This window comes from Rhinolophus sinicus, linkage group LG15 (assembly GCF_036562045.2).
Source record: "Rhinolophus sinicus isolate RSC01 linkage group LG15, ASM3656204v1, whole genome shotgun sequence".
Taxonomy (NCBI): Eukaryota; Metazoa; Chordata; class Mammalia; order Chiroptera; family Rhinolophidae; genus Rhinolophus; species Rhinolophus sinicus.
The window spans coordinates 16,096,523-16,122,524 of record NC_133764.1 but is presented as its reverse complement, the minus strand read 5'-3'; the positions used below and the strand labels follow the sequence as shown (position 1 = coordinate 16,122,524).

Genomic DNA, 26,002 nt, shown 5'->3' with positions numbered 1-26,002 from the left:
CACGTCCTCTGCAGATAACAAGGACATCCTGCTGATGCTCAGTGACATGGACATCAATGCCATCGCCGGCACCCTCAAGCTCTACTTCCGGGAGCTGCCCGAGCCCCTCCTCACAGACCGACTGTACCCTGCCTTCATGGAGGGCATTGGTGAGGCTCTGGGGACCCGCAGGCGGGCTGAGAGGCCTCCTCGCCAGCAGAGTAAAGGGCAGCGTAAGAGTCTGTGGCTTCCCTTGCTCGTTGATCTGCCCAGTGCACCAGGGCGCGGGGCTGAATGGCCGGGGGGCGAGTTGTGGCCTGCTGGGCCCTGAGCCAGAGGCCGGACCCTCTCACACCTGCCTCTCTTCCCTCTTGTCCTATGGGTTGCCCTCTATGCTTCCTCCTTCAACACCCACCTCCTTGCTTGGAAACCTGGGTGTCCGGGGAAATCTGCCCTGGGGTGGGTGGTCAGGGGCCGGCACCCCAGAGCCAGGGAGAAGCCAGTTCGAGCTGATGTGCACTTGAGATGGCTGGTGCTGAGCCTTCCAGAAGGAGCACTCTCTCATCTCTCACCTTTGCCATGGCTGCGAAGGAAGCTGAGGGTCCTGGCCCACGGGGCTCTGGCCTCCACCCGCCTGGGCCATACCCAGTCCTGGCCGCGTCCCTCCTGCCTCTTTTCCTGGGGCAGATCAGGGCGTCAGCCACTACAGGGCACGAGGAGCCCCACGGAGGTCGGCTCACTGCCGCGCTCCAGCCTTGGAGGTGGAGAAAGAAAGCATTCACGCCAGTGTCATCGTTGTCTTAAACTGAGCCTTACAGACTGGCGATGTGGAATGGTACCAGCTGCAAAGGCATATGCAGTGAGGGGAGGAAGGGCGTCTGCTCCCCACCAGCCTGCCTCCTGGCTGAGCTACAGGTTGTGGGTGCGGCCTCCTGTAGGAGCCAGCTGTTAAAAGCCTGCCCTCCGGAAGATACCTGGCCCTTCCCTGCAGCGTCTGCTTCCCTGACCCCAGGCAGCCTGGCTTCTTCCTTAGGGTCCCACAAACGCCTGACCAGGGGGGCACTGGCTAGGGTCTCCCTGCCCTGGGGCCGAGCCCCACCTTAACCCCTCTTCTCTCCGCAGCCCTGTCAGACCCTGCTGCCAAGGAAAACTGCATGATGCACCTGCTCCGCTCCCTGCCCGACCCCAACCTCATCACCTTCCTCTTCCTGCTGGAACACTTGAAAAGGTAAGGGCAGGTGGCCCAGGGCAGAGCCCCCCGGGGAGGACACATCTGCGGTGGGACCCACCGCCTCATGGTTGCTGGTCTCTGCTGGGCCATCCATAGCAGGGTGAGGGTTTGCTCTTCAGATGCTTGCACTCACATTCTTCTGTTTTAAGAACGATTTGGGTCCTAACAGCAACTTCAAATATTGGCCATAAAATGCTTAGAAAGGCAGGGTTAGAGCCAGGGACTAGAGATGGACTCTATAGTCAGCGCATCCGTCAGCCAACTTAGTGTATTTTAAATGGAAAGAATAGACAGCGTCAGGGTGCCCTGCAGGCTGTGGGCACGCACTCATGTCCTGTTGTCCTGTTCAGTTACCTACACCCACGTGTACTTCACAGTGTCAAGCGTGTTCGTTATTATGGGTCATGGTCAAAAAAGCTGGAAACCCTCTGGTCTTGACCACACCTCATCTAACAGATAAATAGGGAAACTGAGTCCCCAGCCCAGCAGGGACTTGCTGTGCTTAGCAGGGCTCTGTCCTTAGAATCCTCCCAAATCCTAAACTGAGGCCCTTCCCACCTTCTCCCCTGCTCTTTCTATATCGGGTCAAACCAGGAGCTGCTACCGTTGACACCTGTGGCAAAGTTCAAAGTGAAACGAGCCCTGAAGGTGGCCTTGTCACTCCCTTTTGAGCCCAGGACTGGTCTGGGGTATGAGTCGGGGAGGAAGAGTTCCTGGGTGTCCCTTAAACCCGCCCCCCAGGACTGGGTTGCTGAGTGCTGTGGGCCGGGTCCTCCCTGAGCTCAGCTCCAGCCCTCTGGCCCCGGCTCCCAGCAATGGCTCTGCCAGGGCAGGCTCAGGAGGGCCAGGGGAGACCTCGAAACGCCTGGGGTTACTGTCTTGTTTTTCCCATCATGAGACATTTTCCCTCTGGTTTGGCCAGGACCGAAGCTTCAACCAATTCCCAAATAGTTTGGCGAGCACTGTGGGGAGGACGCACAGAAGAGAAGCGGGAAGGGAAAATTCATTATGTTTTCTACCCTGGGAACCAGGCACAGTCTGTTCCCACATCTGGGCCTCTGGCAGGGGGAGTGGTGGGGGGTGTGTGTGTGCATGCGTGTGCGTGTGTGTGTGTGTGTGTGTGGCGGCAGGGTCAGCTGCACAGCTGCCTCCTGGCATGGCAATGTTTGTCTGCCCGTTTCCAAAGCAGTCAGCAGGAACGTCCATGACTCCTGCCTGGAGGGTGGGAATGATGGGACAGTTGGGAGTGGGGTGAGAGGCGCTGCATGGGGAGGGTGGGTCTCAGCCCCAGAAACATGTCCTAGGACTCGGGAGGCCCAAGGCCTCTCTGATGGTTTGGGTCATACTGGGCTGGCTGGACACCCGCCACAGATGGCAGCCCCTGCTCTCACTCAGAGGAACTATCCACAGAGCATCTGGCCAATTATGCAAGAGAAGCAGAGGAAGATCCAAAGGGAGGCAACTCTGGGGTCCCATGGGGCAGATCCTTCTGGAAAGTAGAAGAACAGCCCCTGGGCTCCATCTGGGACTAGGGTTGTTCCGATCACACCAGAGGTCAGAGCGTCAGGTCTAGTTAGCAACTGCTGCTGGGGCGCCAGCTCCCTCCCTGTGGCCCCTGCCCCACCCACTCTGACTTCTTCCCGGCCACTCACCAATTTGACTGATCATGGGTGACGCGCAGAGTGGTGAAGAGCAGGGGCTCTGGAGACAGGCTGCCTGGGTTCACATCCCAGCTCTACCACTTGTTGGCTGTGTGACCTCAGGCCAGGCACTTAACCCCTCTGTACTTTGGTTTCTTCATCTGTTCAGTGGCGATAATACCTACCCAAAGGATTGTGAGGAGTATGAATTATTGTTGAGAAACTTGTTGGCCCAGTAACATCACTCTCTCTAAGGCAGAGGTGTTGGAGTGTGTCCTCTTGGCTCTAGCAGTTTACCATCCGTTCAGGGGATGGTCCAGGACCTGGGACTCTGTTATAGGAATGTACTGGGACATCGGTGGGGACTTGGTCCCTTGGCTTAGTCCCCTCCCTACCACGAGGTCTCTACCCTTAGGAGAGGAAGGAATCCTTCTAGGTGTTCTTACACCTAAGACCAAGAGCCTGGAGCTCCGAGTGGCGGCTAAGAAATGACTTTTTCCTCCCTTTCAGGGTTGCTGAGAAGGAGCCCATCAACAAAATGTCCCTTCACAATCTGGCGACTGTGTTTGGCCCCACGTTACTGAGACCCTCAGAAGTGGAGAGCAAAGCACACCTCACGTCGGCTGCAGACATCTGGTCCCATGACGTCATGGCCCAGGTCTCACCACACTGCCCGGCCGTAGCTGGTGGAAGGGGGTGGGACAAGACCCTGTTAGGTGTCGAAAGAGAGCGGCTCGGAGTCCCACACCCCTTCCCTCCTGAGCAACTGGGTTGGTGGTCTATAGGCTGTCACCACGGAGGCAGGGCTCTGGAAAGCCCCTCTAAGATCAAAACAACAAGTATGAGCCTAGACTGGGGGCCCAGAGAATGTCTGTCCCAGGTGCCGGCTGCCATCCTGGGAGTGCCTCCATCTCAGAATGGAAGCCCCGGGATATAGGAAACATCCGGGGGCCTTGTCCTCATGCATGGAAGTTCTAGGCTTGCTTCCAGGTCAGGAAGCTTCCTTGGGATCCCTACAAGGCCCAGGCAGGGTCCAGTCTGAGGCAGGGCTGCCAAGCCAAAGCCAACCTCTGGAGCAGGTAGCCACTTATGATAGGTTGGGCAGCGGCCCCAGGCTCCGCACCCTCTGCCCTGCAGCGCCCTCTACTGCTGCAAATGGGCAGATACACCTGGGCTACCAAGGAAAGGGAAGTGGCCAGAGCTGGTGACCCCAGCCCGGGGACCATTTCTTCTCAGCTGATCAGAGGAGGGCCATGAGAACAAGGACCCTGCCTCAGTCTCCCCTGTCTCCCCACAGGTCCAGGTCCTTCTCTACTACCTGCAGCACCCCCCCATTTCCTTCGCAGAACTGAAGCGGAACACACTGTACTTCTCCACCGACGTGTAGCCCCAGGCGGGAGCAGCTGTGGGGGGGGTGGCCCGCGCCAGCCTCTCCAGCCAAGGGACCCAACACAGACTTGAAAGACTACAATAGAAAACTCCCAAACCCAGCACTCCAGACTCCAAGGGCCGTAGATTTCCAAGAACTGGAATACGTGCATCTTTTGTGCCACCTTGTACAAAGCCAGCCGACCCAGCCCCCGGCCTCACCGCCACACCCCGGGCTCCTGCCCTCTGTACCTCTAGTTGTGTCTAATGCTCCGTGCTGTTCAGGACTTGTTTTATGTCTATTTGTCATGCAGAAAAGGTAGTCACCGATCCGGTATGGGCACACAGACGGCCTGCTTTGTTCTTTCATTTCCTCCAACACTTTCTTTCCTCCTGAGTCCAGTCCAAGGGCTTTTATTTGGCGCTCTGTAAGTGCTGCCAGCTTATCCTCTCTGGCCCTGCTCCCAGATTTCAGTCTCTTGGCAGCCTCCCCTCGGTTTTCTCCACCCTCTGCTCCCTCCCAGCCTGCCCGCATGCATGTGCAGCCTTGGTTTTCGCTCCATCACCTTGAGCGTTCTGCGGTGGCCCTGGGTGGCGGTGGCCACATGGCCCATCAGACGCTGCCGCGTGCTGTCCCCGGCCCTCTCCTTGCCCCCCACCTGTGGAAGCACACCTGCTTTGCCTTGCTGCCTGTGCAAATGTTGGACCAGGAGACAGACTGTCTAATCCTCAGCTTAGCACAGAGCTGGAGAGCAGATTTCTGGAATTTTTCCACCTGCGAAGCTCCCTTTCTGGGGTTTATCTGTTCTGTCTCCTGCCCACCAATGAGGCATCTTGACTGTTTCTTCTACTGCTTTTCAGTTCCTTTTCCCCGGGTGGTCTATTTCCTTTGAGTGTGAAGACTCTCAAGTAACCTATCGAGATAGCGAGAGGGCCAGGAAAGAATCGGGAGGCGGAGAGGCGGCTGCTGAGGAAACAAGACCCTTTGCACATTCAGAGGAGTGCCATGCGGCACTGGGTGTCCTGAGTTGCGGGCAGAGACTGTCAACAGCAAGGACTTGCAGTGGCTTTTCCAGTGGAGCCAGGCCTCTAGGAAGGCAACTATGGCGGGAAGCAGTGTCCAGACACAGGCAGGCTCCATTCAGGAGGCTAGCCCGTCCTGGCACCTCTCGTACCTTGTGGTACCTTTGCCTTAGTTTCCCCACAGCCCAGCACTGCCATGGGGCAGCCCCCACAGCCACGTGTGTTCTGGGGCTGCAGAAAGGCAGGCATGGGCCAGCAGTAGCCAGCCATCATGGTGCCGTGTCCCCGCCCCTGGCTTCCAGATACGGCCTCCCGGGTGAATGCTAGGAAACTCGACAAATTAGGGAAGGCTGAGGAGTCACAGGTACCTGCCTCTCGTGGGACTGGGGTTTGCTGAGGGCCCTCATTGTTGACACTTTGCTCCAGAGTCAGGGACTAGCAGGTTCCATTCCCAACTTTGAGGCCCATTGCTCGGTACTGGAAAGGAGCGAGACGTGTCCCCAAATACTTGTTTCTTCCCATGTGAGCAGTAGCTGCCTATGGCGGTTAGCTTAGAAGGGCAGACACTCCCGGGCTGCAGGTGCTTGAGCTGTAGCCCAAGCTCCCTGGCTCTCCTCTGTGGCAGAGAGTAGATTCTAGGCCCTCGAGCTTGAGCTCAGGGCTGTGTTCAAGAAGGGTTTGCTGGGCCTAAAGCTGTCGCACACTTGCTCAATGAGAGGCAAGGCCCTTTCTGGTCTTGTTTACACCTGGTGCCCGATCTTGGGCAGAACGGTACACATTCTGTGCACATGGGAGGAAAGAGATGCCCGAGCGGCAGGAAATAACTGACCACCTCGCTGCCAGTTAGCAGCTTAGCTAGGAGCCCCGCTCCCTGGGGCAGGAGGTGGGGAAAGAACTGGATCCCAGCGTCTGACCATCCCTGGAGTCTCTGCTCAGCACTCGGGAGGTGGTATGGCATGGAAGGCTCTTGCTTCCAAAGCCATTGATGGTAATGAACTTGAGGCCCAGCTAGAGCTAGTTACAGCCAAACGTGGGTGCCGCCCACCTCCCCCAAATAAGGGATGTTTGCTTTTCAGCATCAGGTGACTACTGTGCCCTCAGAATTGCTCAGGCAGTGTGAGAACAGGAGGAAGGCTAGAAGGGCTGATCAATGCAAAAAGCTCAGAATATTTATAAATTCCACCCCCGGAGTGGGGAGGGGCGGGTACCAGAGCTGGACTAAGCTGCACCCAGGAAATAGCCTGTGGGTTCTCCTGAGACAGGGACTGTGCGGCCCAGAAGCCCAGCCACTGTGCCCAGCAGGAAAGGCTGTGCCAACAGGGGCCCAGCACACAGGCTACAGGAAGCCTTGCTGGCCAACGGCTGTGGGCTGCCGGTTTCTGCTGATACAGGTAGGATGGGACCCTTCATTAATATTTGACTTTAATAAGTTGGTAAGGATATATTTTTTTGTCTGTTCTGTTTCAACTTATGTAGATTATTATAAATCGATGTAAACCACGTGAGAGGAAAATGTTAATAAAAAAATGCAAAGCCCCAACATTTGCACACAACTCAGCCCAGTGGTATGGACATTTGTGTTCTCAGTAGTCTAGGGGAGACCACCAATCTAAATATTTAACTCTTCCAGCTGCATCCAGATGTGTGTTTCCAGGAATCTATTTACCTAGTTACCTCCCCTGGGGCTTCCCTATGGCCTGTGGCGACTGTGGCAGTTTGGGGGGAGGTGAGCCCCAGCCCCATCCTTGCCCTTCACAGAGGCCTTCAGGTCCGTCACCAGCCAGTCCCTTTCATGAAGTACCAACGTCCCGCCAGGGACCTGAACACGTTTGCCTCAGAGAGATGGCAGGAAGTTGGCCATTCAAGTGGAGGCTTCTTGTTTTATGTAAACTTTTCTGTGCATTTTCCTTGGAAGTGGCTCATCTTTGAGGCAGCCTTTTGGCCTCATCTGCTTACAGAGAGGCTGGGTCCCCTAGAGGGCTGTTTCCCTTTAGGGGAACCCGTGGGGTTAATGTAGGCTCCCACCAGCAAAAGCCGTTGGATAATATGTTTATTCTGGAGATCAGGAACAGATGTCTCTGAAAATTGGTGTTTGGTTTATGAGCTCATACTGACTCGTTAGCCATCTAAAACAGGAAACTATTCATCTCCTCTCCTGATTGAATCGTCAATGTGGACAATGCTTCACTTATTGAACTGATGGCTACTGACAGCCCCGGGGCTCATCTTTTCCAAGGCAGCCGTGAGAGCAGCACGTCTTGTGTTCAGTAGTTCAGTGTATCTGACCTCACGCACGAGACTGGCTGATAGGAGAGGCCGGGCATCCTAGCACTTTGACAGGTGCCAGGTACGAGTGTCTACTCTTGCTCTAGAAGAGCTTATAGGTGACTAACTTAGGGACAGTGTAGGAGACACTTCTAAATCTGTTCTTAGACCTCTGAGGACACTCCAGCCAGCCTAGCAGCCATGACGCCTCATGCCTGTGGGACTGGGACGGGCATTATATAGGATTCACCATAAAAGGACATGAGCGCTGTGTACTAACTAGCTCACATTCATTCCATGGCCAGGGGAAGGTGTTACCGGCTGGGTTTGACATGATCACTCAGACACACACGCATGCACATGCACATACACACACACTCGGGATGCCTGGACAGTTCAGCTAACTCTGCATTCTGGTTACGGGTGGGTGGGCTAGAGCACAGCAGACAAACGGGAAGGGGGAAAAAAAGGCAAAGGAGTTACGTACAGTAGAAAAAAGGAGATGTTACCACTGGTTGAAGGCAGCAGAATTACGTGGGCCCCGCCAAGACTACCTGCCCGCCCCTCAGGGCAAAAGCCTGAGTCCATCAATTTCATGTGCCATCAAACCACCAGAGTAAAGCAGCACCCGGGGCAAATCCCAAACATAAAAGGCTTTTTTTCTTTTGCCTATGACACACAACTAGGCTGAGCCTCCGTTGTTAGAAAAAGGCTACGGGGTCAAGTCAAAAACACTAATATGTTCAAAACAGAACACACACCAGAGAATGGGGGTCCAGTGAACAGCCCGTCCACCATGTCTGCTCTTACCCAGCAGCGGCTGTGATTTAGTCATCAGGACAATCATTGCAGGACCCGTCACACGTAGTCCTGGAGCCAGAGCTGGTCCAGTGGGCAGAGCATAAAACCAGTATATGGTTCAGACTGCAGACATTCCTATCAGCCAGCCCACAGGAGGGTTTCTAGAAGAAGCCACTGGGGCTTATGCATGAAATTTCAACGCATCTTTGGAAGTGACTAGGCTGCCTTCTGGGAGTAAGGCCCTGGCTGATGTAACAATCTCATGAGGATAACACCACCCCTCTACAAACCCTGAGAATCGAACATTCCCAGACTGCTCAGGAGCTTTTTCCCTTTGTCCCTTTGGATGTTCCATCTCTGGGCCACCTGGCACCCTTTTGGGAATTGTGGAATTTGAAAATAAACCAACTTTTGGAACTGTAATATAAATATATATGTTTTTAAAACAAGAATAGCAGAACGCTAAACCAAATGACATAACTGGTCAGAAGGCATACATTGACCTTGCCCTACCCTGATATGTGACACAGATGATGGCATGGAGTTCCAAGGCAGAACAGCTTCCTGGGCTGCATAAGGTCACCCCTGTTCCCACAACACCAAACAACCAAAGGGCGAGGTGTGGTGAGGACTGAACCTCTGTGGACCTGAGTTCCTCCAGGTCAATATGCTGAGTCCTGATCTGCCCAGAAGAAAGAAGCTAGCACGGCACACCCCCTGTGCCGCCTGGCTGGGGTCCAGGAGCAGAAAGTGTGGCTGCTCAGATGCTGGAGGCAGATCGCGGCCAGGCGGCTCCCTCACAACACCCAACGATGAGGGAAAACAAATGCCTTCAGTCTCTGAAGCAGTGCTCTGGAGTGGTGCAGAAAATGTCCTCCAGAGAACCGCTCGGATCTTGGGCTGGCATCCTTCCCCGGAGGCAATCACTCTCACCGCAGGTAATAATCGATTGCAGCAGAGAAAGCAGCAAAACCTCCACAGCCAATGACCCCAGCCTTTAAGCCAGCTGTAAAGCAAACAGAAATGACATTACCTATAGTGACAGATGCTGGGTCAGGCTGCATTCACAGAAAGTCTGCATATCCACAGATGCAAAGAAACCAGCTGAAGCATTCTAAGTCACTCAACCTGTCGGAGCTCTGCAAGACTTCAGTGAAGCCGTGTACATGATCTAATCCAGGGTGCTTTAGCTAACTGTACATTCGTTTAACTTTTCTCATTCCAAAGAATTAATATTTCCAGTCTCATGAAAATAGCCCCTCACAGACAGGAAACTGGTTAAGAAAACCAGCCCTTGGAATCAAGTGAAAGCATATGGCCTGTTCCCCTGACTTGTTTATGGAATAAATTCCTGGGAAGGTGATCAAAGCAGTCCGAGAGGGAGCTGAGCTTCTCAAAGGCCCTGACAAAGCTGAGCGATGGGAAGACCAAAGAAGTTACTCTCTAAATCATAAATGACTGTTTGAGGAGCAAACGCAGGCTTTTAATGATAGCAAATCATCCTGCCTTGCAGCAAAAGAGAAAACAGGCTTTTGTGCTTTGGGTAAGTCAGAGCGCAGAAGAGGGAGAGTGGCCCAGCAAAGGACACTGTTAGGAAAGTCAAGTCACTGACATCCTACGTGGCAGGGAACTGACTGGTTTCTTCCTTTGTTGTTTCCAGCTGATAAGCCAACCTTTCTCAAATATCTACATTTGGCTTTCGGTGGGTAGAAATCTAAGAATCCTCAGCTGCACGAAGACATTACCATGACAACTTAGACACAAAATTAAAACTGACAATTGTATAGTTTTAAGCAAAATGTCTAACTACCCAGAAATGCATGGAGCTGCAAGTTCAGCAGGGCCTGGTATGTGGCTCAATGTCTTCCCCAGGGCTGAGTGGGACCTAGCTATGTCTCTGTACTCCCTGCCTAGCAACATCCTCCAGGAATTCATTACTGTGAGGAAGTTCTTCCCACATTTCCAATTTGGGGGCAGTTCTTTTTTTCTAAGATCGACCTAGATCTACCAGTGGTTCTCACCAGGGAGCAATTCTGCCCCGCAGGGAAATGTCTGGAGACACTTTCAGTTTTCACCACAAAAGGGTGCTACTGGCATCTAGTGGGTAGAGGCCAGGGACGCTGCTACACATCCTTAAATACACAGGACCGCCTCCCTCTCCCTCCTGCAAAGACTTATCTGGTCCAAAATGTCAACAGTGCCAAGGATGAGAAACTGATCTAGATACTACAAGTTTCCAAAATTGAGTTGACACAGAAGCAAATGTGATTTGTCAGAAGGGACGACAAATATCAAGTGACCGTATATGCCTTGGCTGTCCCTGGAACACTCGTATGTTTGGAAATGTCAACTTCAGCATGCTGTCCAAGGCCACAGAGAAAAACCACTCGAGAGTTGTTTACTAACCTCTGAAACCAATGGTTCCTCCAGTGATGCAGCCACTAATTACACTGTTCCTCCAATCTGATTTTCCCCGGTACTGCGGGTGGAGAAGTGCAGTTTAGAGCCAAACAAAAAAGCCAGACAAGACAATTAAGGAAAAAAACACAGGGTTTCTAGCTGGCTAATTTAGTCCCCCCACCAAAGGAAACCTAATCTTTTTCCCTTTCGAAAGTATATACCGTGTTTCCCTGAAAATAAGACCTAGCCAGACCATCAGCTCTAATGCGTCTTTAGAAGGAAAAACTAATATAAGACTTGGTCTTATTTTATCATAAGATCGGGTCTTATATAATATGACACCCGGTCTTATATTAATTTTTGCTCCAAAAGATGCATTAGAGCAGATGGTCCGGCTAGGTCTTATTTTCAGGGAAACAACGGTAGTTCCTAAAATTTGAACGCGTTCACTGATGCTTCCAGCCGGGGGTACCAGAGTGCTGAAACCAAGTCAGTGCAGTATTTAAGAAATGAAAATCTTTTCTCAGGTTCCCCAATAAGTCTCGTGTTTAAAATCATTAACCAACTTCTACCCTATAAAAAGAAGTAAACAATCATGTAAGCCCCAATCATAAACACAGAAAAAGTCTGCATTAGGGACTATTTAATGGAAGTTCAATCCAACAAGTATCAGACTTTTCTGATCTGCTTTCTAGTAATAATAAGAGCATTTCTCTTTCGAAGTTGAGCAAGCAAGGCTTTCTCAGAAGACAGAGACACTTACAGATTCTACCAAACACTCAGTGCAAGAAAACATGGCGCCCACAATGGCAAAATTTTTGGCGTAGGACATTCCTCTCTGTCCCATGTCTTTAAGAACTTCTTTTGCTGTCGGCGTCCGGTAAGGATCCTTAGGGTCAAAGCCTACATTGGTATCAATGCCGGCAGTGAACACCCCAAATGCACCTCCCAAGACAAATCCTAAAAACAAACACAGAGAGGAAGATTTCTTTGGCATGATTTCTGGATGACTGCAATGGGTTCATACTCAAAAAGCATCTTTTGGGTGGCCACCAGCAAAGAGGACACCCCTCCCCTTGCCACTCAAATTCTCCGCTTGGTTTCCACGTTGCACAATCCAGGATCTATCTTGTTGACAGCTTCTCCTCTGTCTCCTCTTGGATTTCTTCCTCTCATTTTCTAACGTTCCTCAAGATTCAGTCTTTAACCCTCTGTTCTCTTTCTACACTCTCTCACACATATTCACCCTTGAGTTCAGCTATCAACTTTGCAAATGTCACCTTGACAATGGTGATATTCATAATAGTCATTTAGTAAGTACCATGTGCCAATTACTGAGGTTTTATAGTCACAGCCTCACTATTCACAACAATCCTGTGAGGTAGATACTATTATACTTTCTGTAGCTGAAGAAACTGAGGCTCAGAGAGGTTAGGTAACTTCCCTGAAGTCACAAAGGTACCAAATGGCAAGCACCACACTGCTGTCCACATCGGACCTTCCTAAGCCTGCTGGACATTTCCATATGGATGTCCTCTCGTCACCTCCAGGCCAATACAATTGACCCTTGAACAATGCAGGAGTTAGTGCCAAGGCCCCTGTAGTCAAAAATCCATGTATAACGTTTGACTCTCCAAAAACTGAGTTGTCCCTCGAGGGGATTGGGTCCAGGACTCCCCACGGATAGTAAAATCCATGGGTGCTCAAGTCCCCTATATAAAATGGTGTAGAGCAATGCATACAGTCAGCTGACCACATCCATGGACTCCCAACCAAGGATCGAAAACAGTACAGATATTCATTGAAAGAAATCCATGTAGACACGGATCCGTGCAGCTCAAACCCATGTTGTTCAAGGGTAAACGGTGTATGTTTGATGAAATCATGGTCACCTCCCTTCCAGACTTTCTTGTTACAGCTCCTCCTTTCTAGTCACTCCAGCTCCAAACCTCAGGGGCGTTTCCTTGTTTGCCCTACAACTCCAAGTCCACAATTATCATCCTAGTCTAGGGTTTTTGTCACTTCCAACCTGGAGCACTACAAAGACTCATTTATTTCACCAAATATGTGATTTATCAGGGTCAAACACAATGATGAACAAAGACCCAGTCCATTCCTCAGGAGCTTCAGTCTAGCAAATTTCCAGTATGGTCTCCCTATCCACAGACTTCTTTCCTTCAGCCCACATCATCCTGAATCACCATGTTCATTACCACTTGTTACTCTTCTAAGAAAACCATCAACGACTGTCCTAATGCCTGTAGACAAAATGCTCAAATCCCCCACTGTACCCCCAACTTGAAATGACAATTCTCTTCCTCTGTGTCCACCCCGTTCTCTCCACCCTTCAACAGCTCCAGTCTCACCTCCTCTTGCGGCCTTCCCCAAACCACAAAAAGTTCTCTCTTTCTTCTTTCTACTATATTTCACGTTTTCACTCTCACTACATTCATTTGTCTTTCATTCTCAATGAGATTTCAACTCATCTGCAAATGTGGTCAATCTCCTTACCCTCCACACAGGAAGGACACCACATATTCTCAAATCCTCACAAGGCTGAAAAAAAAAGCCAAGTCCATACTTCTTTCCCCCTTGTTCACTACTGTCTAGTCACACTGGCCACACTGGCCTTTTCTGTTTTTCAAAACTAAAGCCAGTTCCTTTGCACTCGATGTTCCTATGTCTGCTGCACTCTTCTGCCAGGCTCCTCAACATTCTTCCATATACAGAGAATGCCAAAAAAAAAAAAGGTATACGCATGTTAAGAAAGGAAACACTATTAAAATTGTAATACGCAAAACATACCGATAACGAAAGATAAATACAAGTCACGTTTGACTTCTGCAATTACAAGCGGTGCTCAAAGTGGTCACCATCAGCGTCCAGACACGTCTGATTATGGTGAACTACTGCTTGAGCAACAGTTGACCAAAGTGTCCCCTTGTATACATTTTTTTGGCACCTCGGATATATAGAGAGGGGTGTTAGCTTCCTGAGAACAAAGCTCTAGTCTCTCACCCTGTCTCTCCACCGCCTGGCACGTGATAGCTACTCACTAACAATTTTTTGAAAGAATGATTATTTGAAAGTGAATGAACGAATGATGAATGAAGTCAACTATTTTATAACCTCCAGGCCCCGACCCATAGTACCGATCCTCTGATCCAATTTCCAGAGGGTCTAGAGAGGGTTGCTCGAGCTCACTGAACGAGGCCGGGGTGCAGTCCAGTCGCGGCCCACAGGCTCCTCGCCTCCCGGGCGCGTGGTCTTCTTGGCAGAGGAACCCGCTGCCATCCAAGCCCTCAGCCTCCCAGGGGTCCCCCTCGCCTTGCCTCACCTCCCACGCAGGCCAGCGCGGCCTTGAAGGCGCAGCTCTCCATCGCTTTCTCGATCATCTTCTGCTCCTCACTCTTGGCCGGACTCGGGATCCCGCCCAGGCTTGCAGGCTCCAGGACCCGGGGCTGACGCTTGTCACCCACCAGGTACTGCAGAAGAAGGCTGTACTGCAGCGGGGGTTCGGCGGAGCCCGCCGCCTCGGGCGCGGGGCCCCCGGCACTGGGGGCAGTCGCCGCCATGACTAGCGGCCCCAGCAACCCAGACGTCCTTCCCACAGCCGATTACACAGGCGGCACGTTGGGGCCTTGCGCGCCCAACCACGGTGCCACAACGGTAGATTCGCCACATCCAGCGAGTCCGAGGAAGCTACGGAAGCAAAGTCCATTCGTGCGCACCTGGCGGAAGAACTATTACGTCTCCCAAAAACCTCCGCGAATATTGAATCCAGCTTGTGCAGCATTGCCAGTGGCACTGACAAACAAGATTCAGATTCACCAGAGCCCCCTCATCTTCCGGGCCGCAGCGCGGTGCCTACCGGGATTTGCAGTTCTGACAGGTACACCCAACACATTTCCCAGGAAGCCCTGCGCGGACACTTGCACCTTGGCCTTCTCTGGAGCCTCTGACAGGCGGGACCCCAGCGGTTGAGCTACGGCAAAACTGCAATGCTCCTGGACGTCGGTAGGGGGCGCACGCGCCTCGCCACTGCCCTTCCAGCGTGTTTCAGCGTGTTACGAGATGGAAGTGATGGAAGGTGCTTTGTAAGTAAATGTGAAAGTGTGTTATAAGTGTACGGAGTATACCGTGTTTCCTCGAACATAAGACGGGGTCTTATATTAATTTTTGCTCCAAAAGACGCATTAGGGCTTATGTTCAGGGGATGTCATCCTAAAAAAATCATGCTAGGGCTGCTTTTCCGGTTAGGTCTTATTTTCGGGGAAACACGGTATGTTTTGTTCGATAATTAAACCTTTGATGGAGAGAGAGGGGGCAAAAAAAAAAAATAAAAAATCAATGAACAAATGGTGAAGCTAACCAAGGAAAATCAGGGACAGGCTCTTTCCCGTCTTGCAAGATGGAGGGTGAAAAAGGTGAGAAGCCCGGCATTAAGGAGAAGAAACCTGAAGCAAAGCAGGCTGATGCTGGTGGCAGGGTTGAGAAAAGTAACCCAAGAGCAAGACACCTCAGAAGGGGAAGCCCCACCGCAGCTGAAGCCCTGTCCTGGTCAGAGAAGTCGGCAGTTATTCTCCACCGGCTATGTGTTCCCTGAAGACCATGTACCAGAGGAAGTATTCAGCAGCTAAATCCAAGATTGAACAGAAAAAGAAGGTTCTTGCTACTGGCACAAAACCAGTTGGTGGCAACAAGCATAGTGGCACCCGAGTGGTTAAACGTCACAAAATGCCCAGATACTAGCCTACTGAAGGTCTGCCTGGAAATCTGTTGAGTCACTGGCAAGAAACCCTTAGGTCAGCACGTGAGAAAACTTGGGTCCAGCCTCACTCCCAGGACCATTCTGATCATCCTCACTGGGCACCACAGAGGCTAAAGGGTGGTTTTCCTGAAGCAGCTGGGCAGTGGCTTGCCATTTGTGACTGGACTTCTGTCCCTTCATCGAGTTCCTCTGGGTACAACACACCAGACATTTGTCATCGCCACCTCCATCAAAATTGATATCAATGTGGTGTGAAAATTCCCAAATCTCTCACTGATGGTTGTTACTTCAAGAAGAAGAAGCTGCACATGCCCAGACATGAGGAGGGTGAGATCTTTGACACAGAGAAAGAGAAATACGAGATGACAGAGCAGCGCAAAGTTGATCAGAAAGCCATGGACTCGCAAATTCTGCCCCAAATCAAAGCTGTTCCTCAGCTCCAGGGCTGCCTCCGCTCTGTGTTTGCTCTCACAAATGGGGTTTATCTTCACAAACTGGTGTTCTAAATTTATTATGAAGACCCTCATGAAATGCCCGATCTGTTTTTAAAAAGAAGGAAAATCAGGGATGATAATAGGAAGTGGGGTGGCTGTGGCCAAGGAAGGCTAAGGCTGTTACTCGGCCCACTGTTTGTTGTCAATGGAATTAGTGATGTGGGATTAGAATTTTGCCGTGCAAAGCCAAATTTATATATGTTGAAGCAATTAAAATGTTTGCCAGCGTGCAAACTCAGAATCTGAAAGTAAACCGTGAGATAGTACTATATATGAACCCAGAAACACTTCTGTACTTTTTTTTTCTTTCAAGTCAAGTTGTTGTCCTTTCAGTCTTTAGTTGCAGGGGGCGCTGCCCACCATCCCTTGCAGGAGTCAAGGAATCGAACTGGCAGCCTTGTGGTTGAGAGCCCACTGGCCCATGTGGGAATTGAACTGGCAGCCTTCAGAGTTAGGAGCACGGAGCTCTAACAGCCTGAGCCACCGGGCTGGCCCTTTTGTACTTTTTATGGTATTAAAATAGATCTCAAACTATTGTGTTGATCCGGGCTAGCAATGTATTTGGGTGTATCAGCTACGAGAAACATGAAACAGAAGGTGGTGAGGGCAGCCAGTCAACACAGGCAGAACTACTCCTTTGGTATCCAGAGTTCTCTGTCCTGCAGAGAATAGCACATGATTCGCCCTGCTTCTGCTCCTACCAGGCCACTGAAGGAGCTATTCCTAAGTCCCCAGCGACTTCCCACTTGTTGAATATAATTCAGACCTTGTTTCACTAGACTTCTCAGCTGCATTTGACACTGCTGACTCCTCCCTCCTTCTCAGAAGCTTCTTCACAGTTGTGGTGGAGCCCCTCTCTCCTAGTTTTGCTACAGCCTCTCCAGTTGCTCACTCTTTGCAGGCATGTCTGCCTGACCTTTTCCTGTTGGTTCTTTCAGGGCTTCAGCCTTTATTCTCTGCTCATGCAGCTCACTCTACCTGAGCAATTCATTCACACTCATGACTTCTACTACCCCCCTCCCCGATGCATTAATGACTTCCAAATCTTTATCTCCAGCTTAGACCTTTCTCATAAGCACAAGAATCAGACATTTTCCATAGACACCTTTAACTCAACACCCTGACAACTACCCTTTCCTTCCAGATGAATGAGGAGCCCAGGGTTCTGATTCGTGCTGAGGTCTTAAGAACCAAAGCTGGATCTGAGAGAATCCACCTTTGGGACAGGCCCCCAGGCACATCTCAAGCAAAGTGGCCTTGGAAAACAAGGAATGTTCTAAATAATTAATCCATGGGACTAGTTAGAGAGCAATACTCAATGCAAAAATGAAGGGTCTGCAACAGAATTCAGTGAGATCCAAGAAAACACGCGGAGAAATTCTGTGTGGCCGTGGTACATGAGGGATGGAGCCTTTTATGGACCATCCTTAGCCCAGTTCATAGATGGAAAGAGAACAGTTATGGACACTGATCTGGTATCTCTCTCCCCTCACCTGTCTCCTTCAACAGGTGGAATGGGTCTCACCTGATGGAAAACTTGGAACACTTCAAGCATATTCCAGAATTGGAACTGGTTTCCCATGTCTGTTTCCCTGGGCTGATCTTTGGCCAGTAGACTAGGGACTTTATCTGGCCATGGCAGCATTGGGAGTCTAGCAGCTCTTGTGTTACAGTTTGGTTCTCCATCCCAGGTTGTCTGTTCTGGCCACAGGATATGGGGTTGGGGCAGCATTGTAGTGGGTCAGTTAAAGATGAATTCGATTCACAGGGAGGGTTGTAGGAAGAGTCAGAACACTCTGAGGTGGTGACCTATCACTTGTAGGACTCCAGGTAATGGCACAGATGAGTAGGTGTGGAACTGGAAGAAGGCCAGTTCGTATCTCACCCTGGGTGTCCAGGAGACCCTGTGGCCTGTTGTTCTCTCAGCATGTCACTGGAGCCCAGGAATAAAATGAGTGGGATGGAATGAAGAGGTCCAAGTTAAGAAGTGTAGTGTATCCTATGTGAATTTAAATTGTATGTGAATTTGGTAACCGTGAGTAGTCTGAATGGTCCTGTCACTGGTAGGAAGTACGGCCACATAGACACTTTGAGTAGCCAACCGAGTCAGGTGGGGGGTACTAAACAAGTGACTTTGTTTTTGAAGGGCCTTGATCCATGTCCTCCAAAACCAGAGGATAGCTAGGAGCTGAAGATGGAAATATGGCGGCTGAGATACTCATGGAAGGAGAAGATTTAATAAGTGGCTGGAGCTGGGCTGGAGCAGGAGCTGAAGAACTGCAAAATGGTAACAACGTTTACTAGCATCACCAGGATGGCTTCATCTTCATGTGAGAAGTGTAGGTCAGAGGTCAAATTCAAGGATGTGTAGGAATCAAGAGTTGGTACCCTCCTTGCACCACCTGTCACGTGTGGTTGCATAAAGCAGGGTGTTAGTTTTAACATGGGACCACCTGAAGTCCTCCACACCTGTTTGGCAAGAGTTGCTGGTTAGGAAAGAGAGATGGGTCAGGCACCAACCCCTAGACAGAGGCTGCCCCTACTGGGCTGAACTGCCATATCATCTCTCTCTTTCTCCTCCAAGGTCTCTCCTGGACAGCCTGAGGTCCCTCAGACATGCCTACGTAGCATCTCTTAGGTTGGCAGCAAGTGAGGCAAATAGCAGCCAATTTTTCCAGGCAGAGGATCCCAGATTAAAGTGATTTCCACTCCCTTTAGTCCTCTAGATTTCCATCCAGGAGCATTGACTGTTACACTTGAAGTACTTGCAGAAAGGTACACCACCTGAATCATGGTAAACCCTGAGGTGCAAGGTAAACAGCTCCGAATTTGAGAGGCACCATGGTTTGCCAGCGGCCCGTTAGGACAAACGTGGGCTTGCATAGCCAAGCTTCTCTGTCAGGTGCCATATGCTAGTCCTTCCTTCATCTGGGAAGGGATGGGTTTGGTAAATTGTCATCTGGGTTCCATGAACATCATTCCACGTGACTTGGCCCTTTCTTTTTAAAGAGAAGGCCCAGTCAGTTTACAAGAAAGCAAGGGATCAAAAGTACAAAGTGTTTTTGCCAAGTTTGTATATGTTTCCCCAAATTCTAAGCTATTATGCTAGCTTGTTACTTGATAATATTTAATACATATAATAATAATACTTTTCAGTGCCTGAATACAGTTGTGATTGGAAATCATTTGTATTGGAAACCATTTCTATCTAATCATTTTCAAAAGGAAGTTAACTCACCCCCACTTCTTGGAAACAGTGGTCAAGTTGTGTCCAGTGAGGAACTTCTCCTTGTCCTCCCCTCTAAGGGGGGCAGGGTGCGTTCTCTACTGTTTAGACTTCTGAAGCAAAAGAAACAAAGTAAACCTTTCTATAGGAGGGCAGAAAAGGCAGTAAGCTAACTTGATTGTTAATAAATACTGCTTTATTGCTGAGGGCAGAAAATTAAGAGACTTTTGAAAAACTTTGTTTACTGATTCTTATCTCTTGAGGTTAAAAGTTTGAGATAATTAGCAAAAAAGGAACCAACGAATTAATTTGTTGGTCTCTGATGAGAATTTCCTAAACCATAGAGTAAATATTATTTTGGTTGTAAACTACAGAAATCAACCCTGGCCAGCTCCCACGAAAAAGGGGGACTTCTTGGAAGTATAGTGGGGTGACTCACAGAATCTAAGGAGGAGCTGAACCGCCAAATCTTGGGAAGGTTGGGAACCAGGGCTGCCCCAAGGACCTTAACAAGCTCCTTCAGGATTCTCTTTCCAGGTTGAATTCTTTTTTCTGCATTAGCTGCTGTCACCTGGTGGAGGACAGACTCCCCCACAGCTCCAGGGTCACAACTTCACAGTTCCTACTGACCCTCTATTTAAAATTTTGATATTTTGTTCATTGTGGACTTTTTTTCTGCAATTTTGATTTTTAAAATGTTTAAAAATGTGATTTTTAAAATATTGTTTATTTTGATTATTGAGTGTTTTGCCATCCCCTTCAATTTTGTGCCTCCCTCATTACCCTAGTCCCAGCCATGAGTCTCAGGAAGAGTCTGTTACCAGAAGTGGGGTGCTGGGGGCCGGGTCCTACACATTCACAAGAACTGATTATGAAATTTTCAGGAATTTTTTTGAACTGGTTATTTGCTGGCCATTACTAAAAATTAAATACATTTACAATTAAATTATATTAAAAACAAAAGTAATACATCTCAAAACCCATCACCTCCTAAATATTTTACTGCATTCTACTAGTATTAGCTATGCTTGCTGTTTTTTTTTTGTTGTTTTTTTTTTAAGGTTTTATTGGGGAAGGGGAACAGGACTTTATTGGGGAACAGTGTGTACTTCCAGGACTTTTTTCCAAGTCAAGTTGTTGTCCTTTCGATCTTAGTTGTGGAGGGTGCCATTCAGCTTCAAGTTATTGTCCTTTCAGCCTTAGTTGTGGAGGGCGCAGCTCAGCTCCAGGTCCAGTTGCCGTTTCTAGTTGCAGGGGGCACTGCCCACCATCCCTTGCGGGAGTTGAGGAGTCGAACTGGCAACCTTGTGGTTGAGAGCCCACTGGCCCATGGGGGAATCGAACCAGCAGCCTTCGGAGTTAGGAGCATGGAGCTCTAACCACCTGAGCCACCGGGCCAGCCCTATGCTCTTTTTTAAAATTATTAGTTTCAGGTGTACAAAATAATGTACTAGTTAGACATTTATCATTTATATCCCTCATTATGCTCTTGAGGCTATTTGTGTCTGTTGTGTTTGTGTGATAGAAATGCTATATAATAGTGGACTGCTGCACATTTTAATGCCATCAGTGACATTATGTTGGTAGTGTGAAATCAGCCGTGATGGGAATACAGTCATACATCACTTAATGATGGACCTACGTTCTGAGAAAAATGCCTCCTTATGCAATTTTGTTGCTGTGTGACCATCACAGAGTGTATAAATGATGCTTGAACAACATGGGGGTTCGGGGTGCTGATTCCCTGTGCAGTCGAAAATCCATGTATAACTTTTAACTGTACAGTCGGCCCTTCATATCCATGAATTCAACCAACTGCAGATCAAAATTTGAGCCGCGGTTGGGAATCCGTAGCTGGGAATGCAAAAATACTGTTTTCAATCTGTGGTTGGTTGAATCCATGGATGCAAAACCTGCAGATAGGAAGGGCGCTGCATTTATTGGAAAAAAAATCCACGTCTAAGTGGAGCTGTGCAGTTCAAGCTGGTGTTCAAGGCTCAACTGTCCTTGAACATGACACAGCCTATCACCGTTACTGTATGTACTATACTTTCATATAGTCAGCAGCACAGTAGGCTTATTTACACCAGCATCACCACAAATGTGTGAGGAATGCATTGCCCTGTGACATTCTGAGGGCTATGACGTCACTGGGTGATAGGCGCTGTTCAGCTTCGTTATAATCTTATGGGACCACCATCCTGTGTGCGGGTGTCGTTGACCTACATGTTGTTATGCATCACGTAACTGTATGGACACCGCAGAAATCGGCAAATGCTGTAAGTCAGGGCTTTTGGGTTCCTGTTGTTGAACATCTACCAGCATACCACTCACTACAAGAAAGCTTAGGGAACCAAGAACACCCTCCCCTTTCTGAGGAAACCAGTAATTGGAGGATAGCAGGGCAGAAGAGTGAAGAATGGACTGCTGGCAATATCTAGAGAAATCCCAGGAAATGTGTGAATGTTCCTGACTGATAATTAGAAAGGGAGGGGTTCTCACTTCCATGAATATCACACCTTGTTTGGCATGAGTTTGGACCCCCTGTGCGGCCCAGGAACTCCTCTGGCCTTGTATACGTCTTGCTGTTGGGCCTGGAAACAATGGTGAAGCGGGCACCTCGCCACTTGGGCCAGGGACTCTCAGAGATGTTTGTCAAATAAGATGAAGGGTTCCTCTAAGTGAACAGTGGCCGTTCGGTTCAAAAGGCTGCACAGAACAATTTTCATCAAGGGCTGCAAGAGAGTTGGGGCATTATATAGGTCAATGGCATCACAGATGTAGCTGAGGTAGTTGTGACAGGCAGTGGAGGGTTCTTACTTTAAGGGTCTCTGGGGCCCCAGAGAAGAAGTGGGGGGTATCTAATGAGCATCTACTGTAAGCTGGTGTTGACATACTTTTGGCACCCCTTGCGTTGGGCTCGGAGATGGAATATCCTATTACCTATTCTTATGGGAGAGGGTGGAGTAACTCTTAGCTTTTCTCTCTGAAGTCACTTCCTCAGAAGAGGACATTCATTGTCTGGCGTGGGGTGACAGATGGGATAGAGCTTGGCATCACTGACTGCAGAAGACTGAAGTAAAATAGAGGGGGTGGGGCCTCGAGCCATAAGCGTGTTGGGGTTTAATGGGTAGTAGTTGACTAATAGCCTCCACCATGCTTTGGACGAGCTCCCCACACTCTGCCTCCGGTAAAGGTAATTTATCAGCAAAATCTATCCATATTCATGGAGGGGAGGGGCCAGATAGGGAGCTGGCCTTGCTGGACCAAGGAAGGCTTAGTCCATCTGGCTGTTCAAATACTCTCAGTCTACATGGGTGGTTCTCAACCTCTAGTGAGCATCAGAAGCAGCTGACGAGATAGTTAAACTCTTGATTGCTAGGCTCAGAGCTTCTGACTCAGTAAGGTCTGGGGTGGGTGTGAAAATTTGCATATCCCAGGTGACACTGAAGCTGCTGGCTGGGAACCACATTTTGAGCACCACTGGTCAACGTCGTTGTCTACAATTACCTCTCACTGGAAGTAGGTTCACACTACTCGGAACTCCATTGAGGCGGGGAGCAGCTGTTCAGCTACCTGAAGCCCGGAGTACATGATGGAGCCAGGGTCTCGAAGTAGGGTGGCAGTGGGCCAGTGAAGAAGGGAAAGGTGGCACACTGCCAGCTTCATCTCCATCCTTAAAGCAAGTTTCACTTGCTCAAAGGGCTGGAGTTGAAGGGTTTGGGCCAATTTGGTGTGAAAAAAGCCACCGATCAATTCCTACCCGGTCTTTTGTTTAGCTCCGAATCGAGGAGCTCAGTTTCACAGGTCTAACGGCCACACAGATGGCCATGACCCAAGTGGCAACCAGACTTGGACCTTGTTTCTGTTAGGGAGGCCTTAGGGAGTGTTTGCCCCGTGGAAGACCTGGACAGAGGCAGACTCGTTTCTCTGCTTTTCCCTCTAGACACAAAACCATCGGTGATTCCTTTTCCCACTCCCCAAACTCAGAGCTTCCCATGTCTGATACTACTTTCATAGCTGAATGAGACAGCCTGGAGGTTCTCTGGGCTGAGAATGAACTTTTCTAGGAGTGGGACAGCAGGAGTGCAGCTTTGCTGGGGCCACAGCACAGGCAGGGCAAATGGAGTTCTGTATTCTTTGTTATAACTTTTTTTTTCACATTAAGACACGCATAATTGATTTTTTTTAATGTACAAAGAGCGGTAAGGTAGATGTCTTGAATGACCCATTCAAGGAAGTTCACTTAGTCCAACTTAATGAAGCCTATATCCTTCTCATACTGAGTGCACTGGCTGCTCGTATCGAGGCCGTATTTCCTGGTCAGACCTACCAGCTTGAGCAGACAGACGCAGCAAGAACGAGAAGCCTGGCCAAATGTTCTCAGATGGCTCCAACAGAGCTGCTGATGACCCATCTTGCTCTCTCAGATGCAACGAGGCAAAAGGCTGTTATAATTTCACATTACAAAAAGCCACAGCTGCATCACCTGTCACTCGAGAGCCATTAATCTGCAGGGAGCACCGGCAGATAGGCCTCTGATCAGACAGCAGAATAAGAGCCTGGCATTGAATGTGTTGCTCAGGCTTTGCTGTCTCAGACGGACAAGGAGAGTTTGTAAGATTGAAAACAGAGCCAGGACTCAGGACGCTGAGGCCAACCTGGGTTTTAGGGGAAAACTCCCATCCCTCCATCCGTACCCAAGAGAAGAGACTTTGGCCCAAAGTCGGCTGTCTGAGGTCTCAGGAGGCAGCACCAGTGGGAGAGTTGGCAGAAAACTCTGTGAACTGGGACCAAACAGACTGAAGCCTCAGGCCCCAGGAGGAAGCCTCAGAAAGCAAGGAATAATAGCTTGAACCCATATCAGGGGAGCAGTTAGAAAAAAAAAATCAGATCTCCAAGTCAGGTCCCCCGAGGTCAGAGGCAGACTAAGGGGTTCGCCTGTGGGGGTGTGGCTTTTATTGTACACCCACCGGTGGAAGGTGTTATGGGGCTGCTGGTTTGAGTGGGTCTAAATTAGAAGTTATTTTCCTCTTCACACCTGCTCTTCCTGAGTTTCCCATCTGGGTGAGTCTCGGACTCCTAGTTTCCTGCATCACCTGCAGACCTTCTACATGTCTTTCAATTCCACCCCTTGTATTTTATACTCATTGCCACTCCCGTAGTTTGGGCTCTAGTTATTTTTCATTTAATAGAAGCTTAATTGGTCTTCATGCCTCCTGCCTTGCTCTTTTCTAAACCATCCACAGAGTGCTCTCTCAGCCCAGAAATGTGATCACGTCCCTGCTTGGAATTCTTCTCTGTGCCAGGATAAAATCTAAACTCAATGTGTTGCTTTTACAACTTGTGCCCAGGAAGACACATATGCTTCAGTCCAAGTTTAGTTCTTATTCAAACATTTTCATTCCCAGTTGTCTGCTTTTGATATCTCTTTTGGATCTAGAAGGAATGGCTTGGAATCATTCTTAATGATCGGTAGTCTTTAGTTTTTGAGCGATGAGTTTGGACTTTTTGATTCCGTGTCTGACCTGTGTTCTGTCCTCAATCAAGTGTAAATTATTAGAAAATATTTATTATTATTGTTATTATTATTATTATTATTCTTTCTTCATTTTTTTTTGCCTTTGACCTATGATAGCCTTCATGAGAAAACGTATACTGTACTGTTTCCAGGGATAGATCCTTAGACTCAAGCCTGATTCTAGTGGGTGGTCTTAATGTTCTGTAGCAGATTTGAAAGTTTTATTTACTCACCCATACCCAACCATCCAGATTTGCTTACTATCTCTTGTGCTGTTGCTTTGGTTTTGCTTCCGGAAAAGCTAGTGGAGATCTGGCAGACAGTCTGGCAGTCTGGTGGATTGTGAGGACCAACTTCAGACTTGGTTAATGAATCATACACTTTGGCTATATCTGCAGTAGGGTCATATTGACAAGTTGTGATCCTGAGATTTGATCTGAAAATTATTGGAGACAAATATGCATAATGCTTTTCTGGTACTTTGCATTTTTAAGTTCCAGAATTCGGAGGCTTCAAGAACTGGAGACCAGGGGGCAGCCGGTTAGCTCAGTTGGTTAGAGCACGGTGCTCTTAACAACAAGGTTGCCGGTTCAATCCCCACATGGGCCACTGTGAACTGCACCCTCCACAGCCAGATTGAAACAACTACTTCACTTGGAGCTGATGGGTCCTGGAAAAACACGCTTTAAATAAACAAACAAACAAATAAATAAATAAATAAAAGGTTTAAAAAAAAAAAGAACTAGAGACCTGAGTCCTTCTGTTTTTCTGAGGAATAAAATAAATCATAAAGAGAACAATGATGGTGACTTCCCAAGTTCCATATCAAGTTGGTGCCAGAAAGATGGCAGAAGTACCACACTTCTCTAATCCATGAGGACAACACCTTACTTTCCCTTCCTTCATCTTGATCTCTGCCAAGTCTCACCTCTATTTTGCTCCTCTCACCTCTCTATCAAGCAATTTCCCTTCTCAGTGGGTCTGTTGCAAAAAATCCAACTTTTAAAACAGGAAAAGATAAAACAGATATAAAAACTGTAATATAGCATTGATCTACAGGTAAAATCTTGTACAGGGAACTCCCAATTAAATGGAATACATTTTTTGTGTAAATCAATTTTGATTCACATTTTGTGAATCAGTTATTTGAGTTATGTGAAGTTGGAAACCTTGTATAATCAAAATGTTCATTTTGTACTATTGTAATGGAATTTTGTGCTATTATAATGGAATTTGTATTTTATTATAATGCAATTTGAATTTTTGTGTGTGAGATATTTTTT

The 26,002-nt window shown here is 48.9% G+C and overlaps 2 protein-coding genes and 2 pseudogenes across 9 annotated transcripts in view; 2 read left to right on the top strand and 2 right to left on the bottom strand.

Moving 5' to 3' along the window:
• ABR (ABR activator of RhoGEF and GTPase) overlaps window positions 1–6,798 on the top strand; it is a 173,404-nt gene extending 166,606 nt beyond the window's left edge. For all 8 annotated transcript variants that reach the window (XM_074320134.1, XM_074320133.1, XM_019739466.2 and 5 more), the window contains 4 exons: window positions 15–149; window positions 1,102–1,207; window positions 3,361–3,508; window positions 4,148–6,798. In XM_074320134.1, coding sequence (XP_074176235.1) covers window positions 15–149; window positions 1,102–1,207; window positions 3,361–3,508; window positions 4,148–4,237 — 479 coding nt within the window. In that variant the 3' untranslated portion in view covers window positions 4,238–6,798. The remainder of the gene's footprint in view (window positions 1–14; window positions 150–1,101; window positions 1,208–3,360; window positions 3,509–4,147) is intronic.
• Window positions 6,799–8,725: 1,927 nt separating this feature from the next.
• On the bottom strand, window positions 8,726–14,421 carry TIMM22 (translocase of inner mitochondrial membrane 22). The gene is made up of 4 exons (XM_019739469.2): window positions 14,045–14,421; window positions 11,471–11,667; window positions 10,714–10,786; window positions 8,726–9,313 (listed from the first exon to the last, which is right to left on the bottom strand). Exons 1-4 carry the CDS (start codon window positions 14,280–14,282, stop codon window positions 9,237–9,239), a joined length of 585 nt encoding a protein of 194 aa, XP_019595028.1. The 5' UTR covers window positions 14,283–14,421; the 3' UTR covers window positions 8,726–9,236.
• Window positions 14,422–15,068: 647 nt separating this feature from the next.
• Window positions 15,069–16,058, top strand: LOC109451316 (large ribosomal subunit protein eL6; annotated as a pseudogene).
• Window positions 16,059–23,386: 7,328 nt separating this feature from the next.
• On the bottom strand, window positions 23,387–23,826 carry LOC109451317 (small ribosomal subunit protein uS14; annotated as a pseudogene).
• Window positions 23,827–26,002: the final 2,176 nt, after the last annotated feature.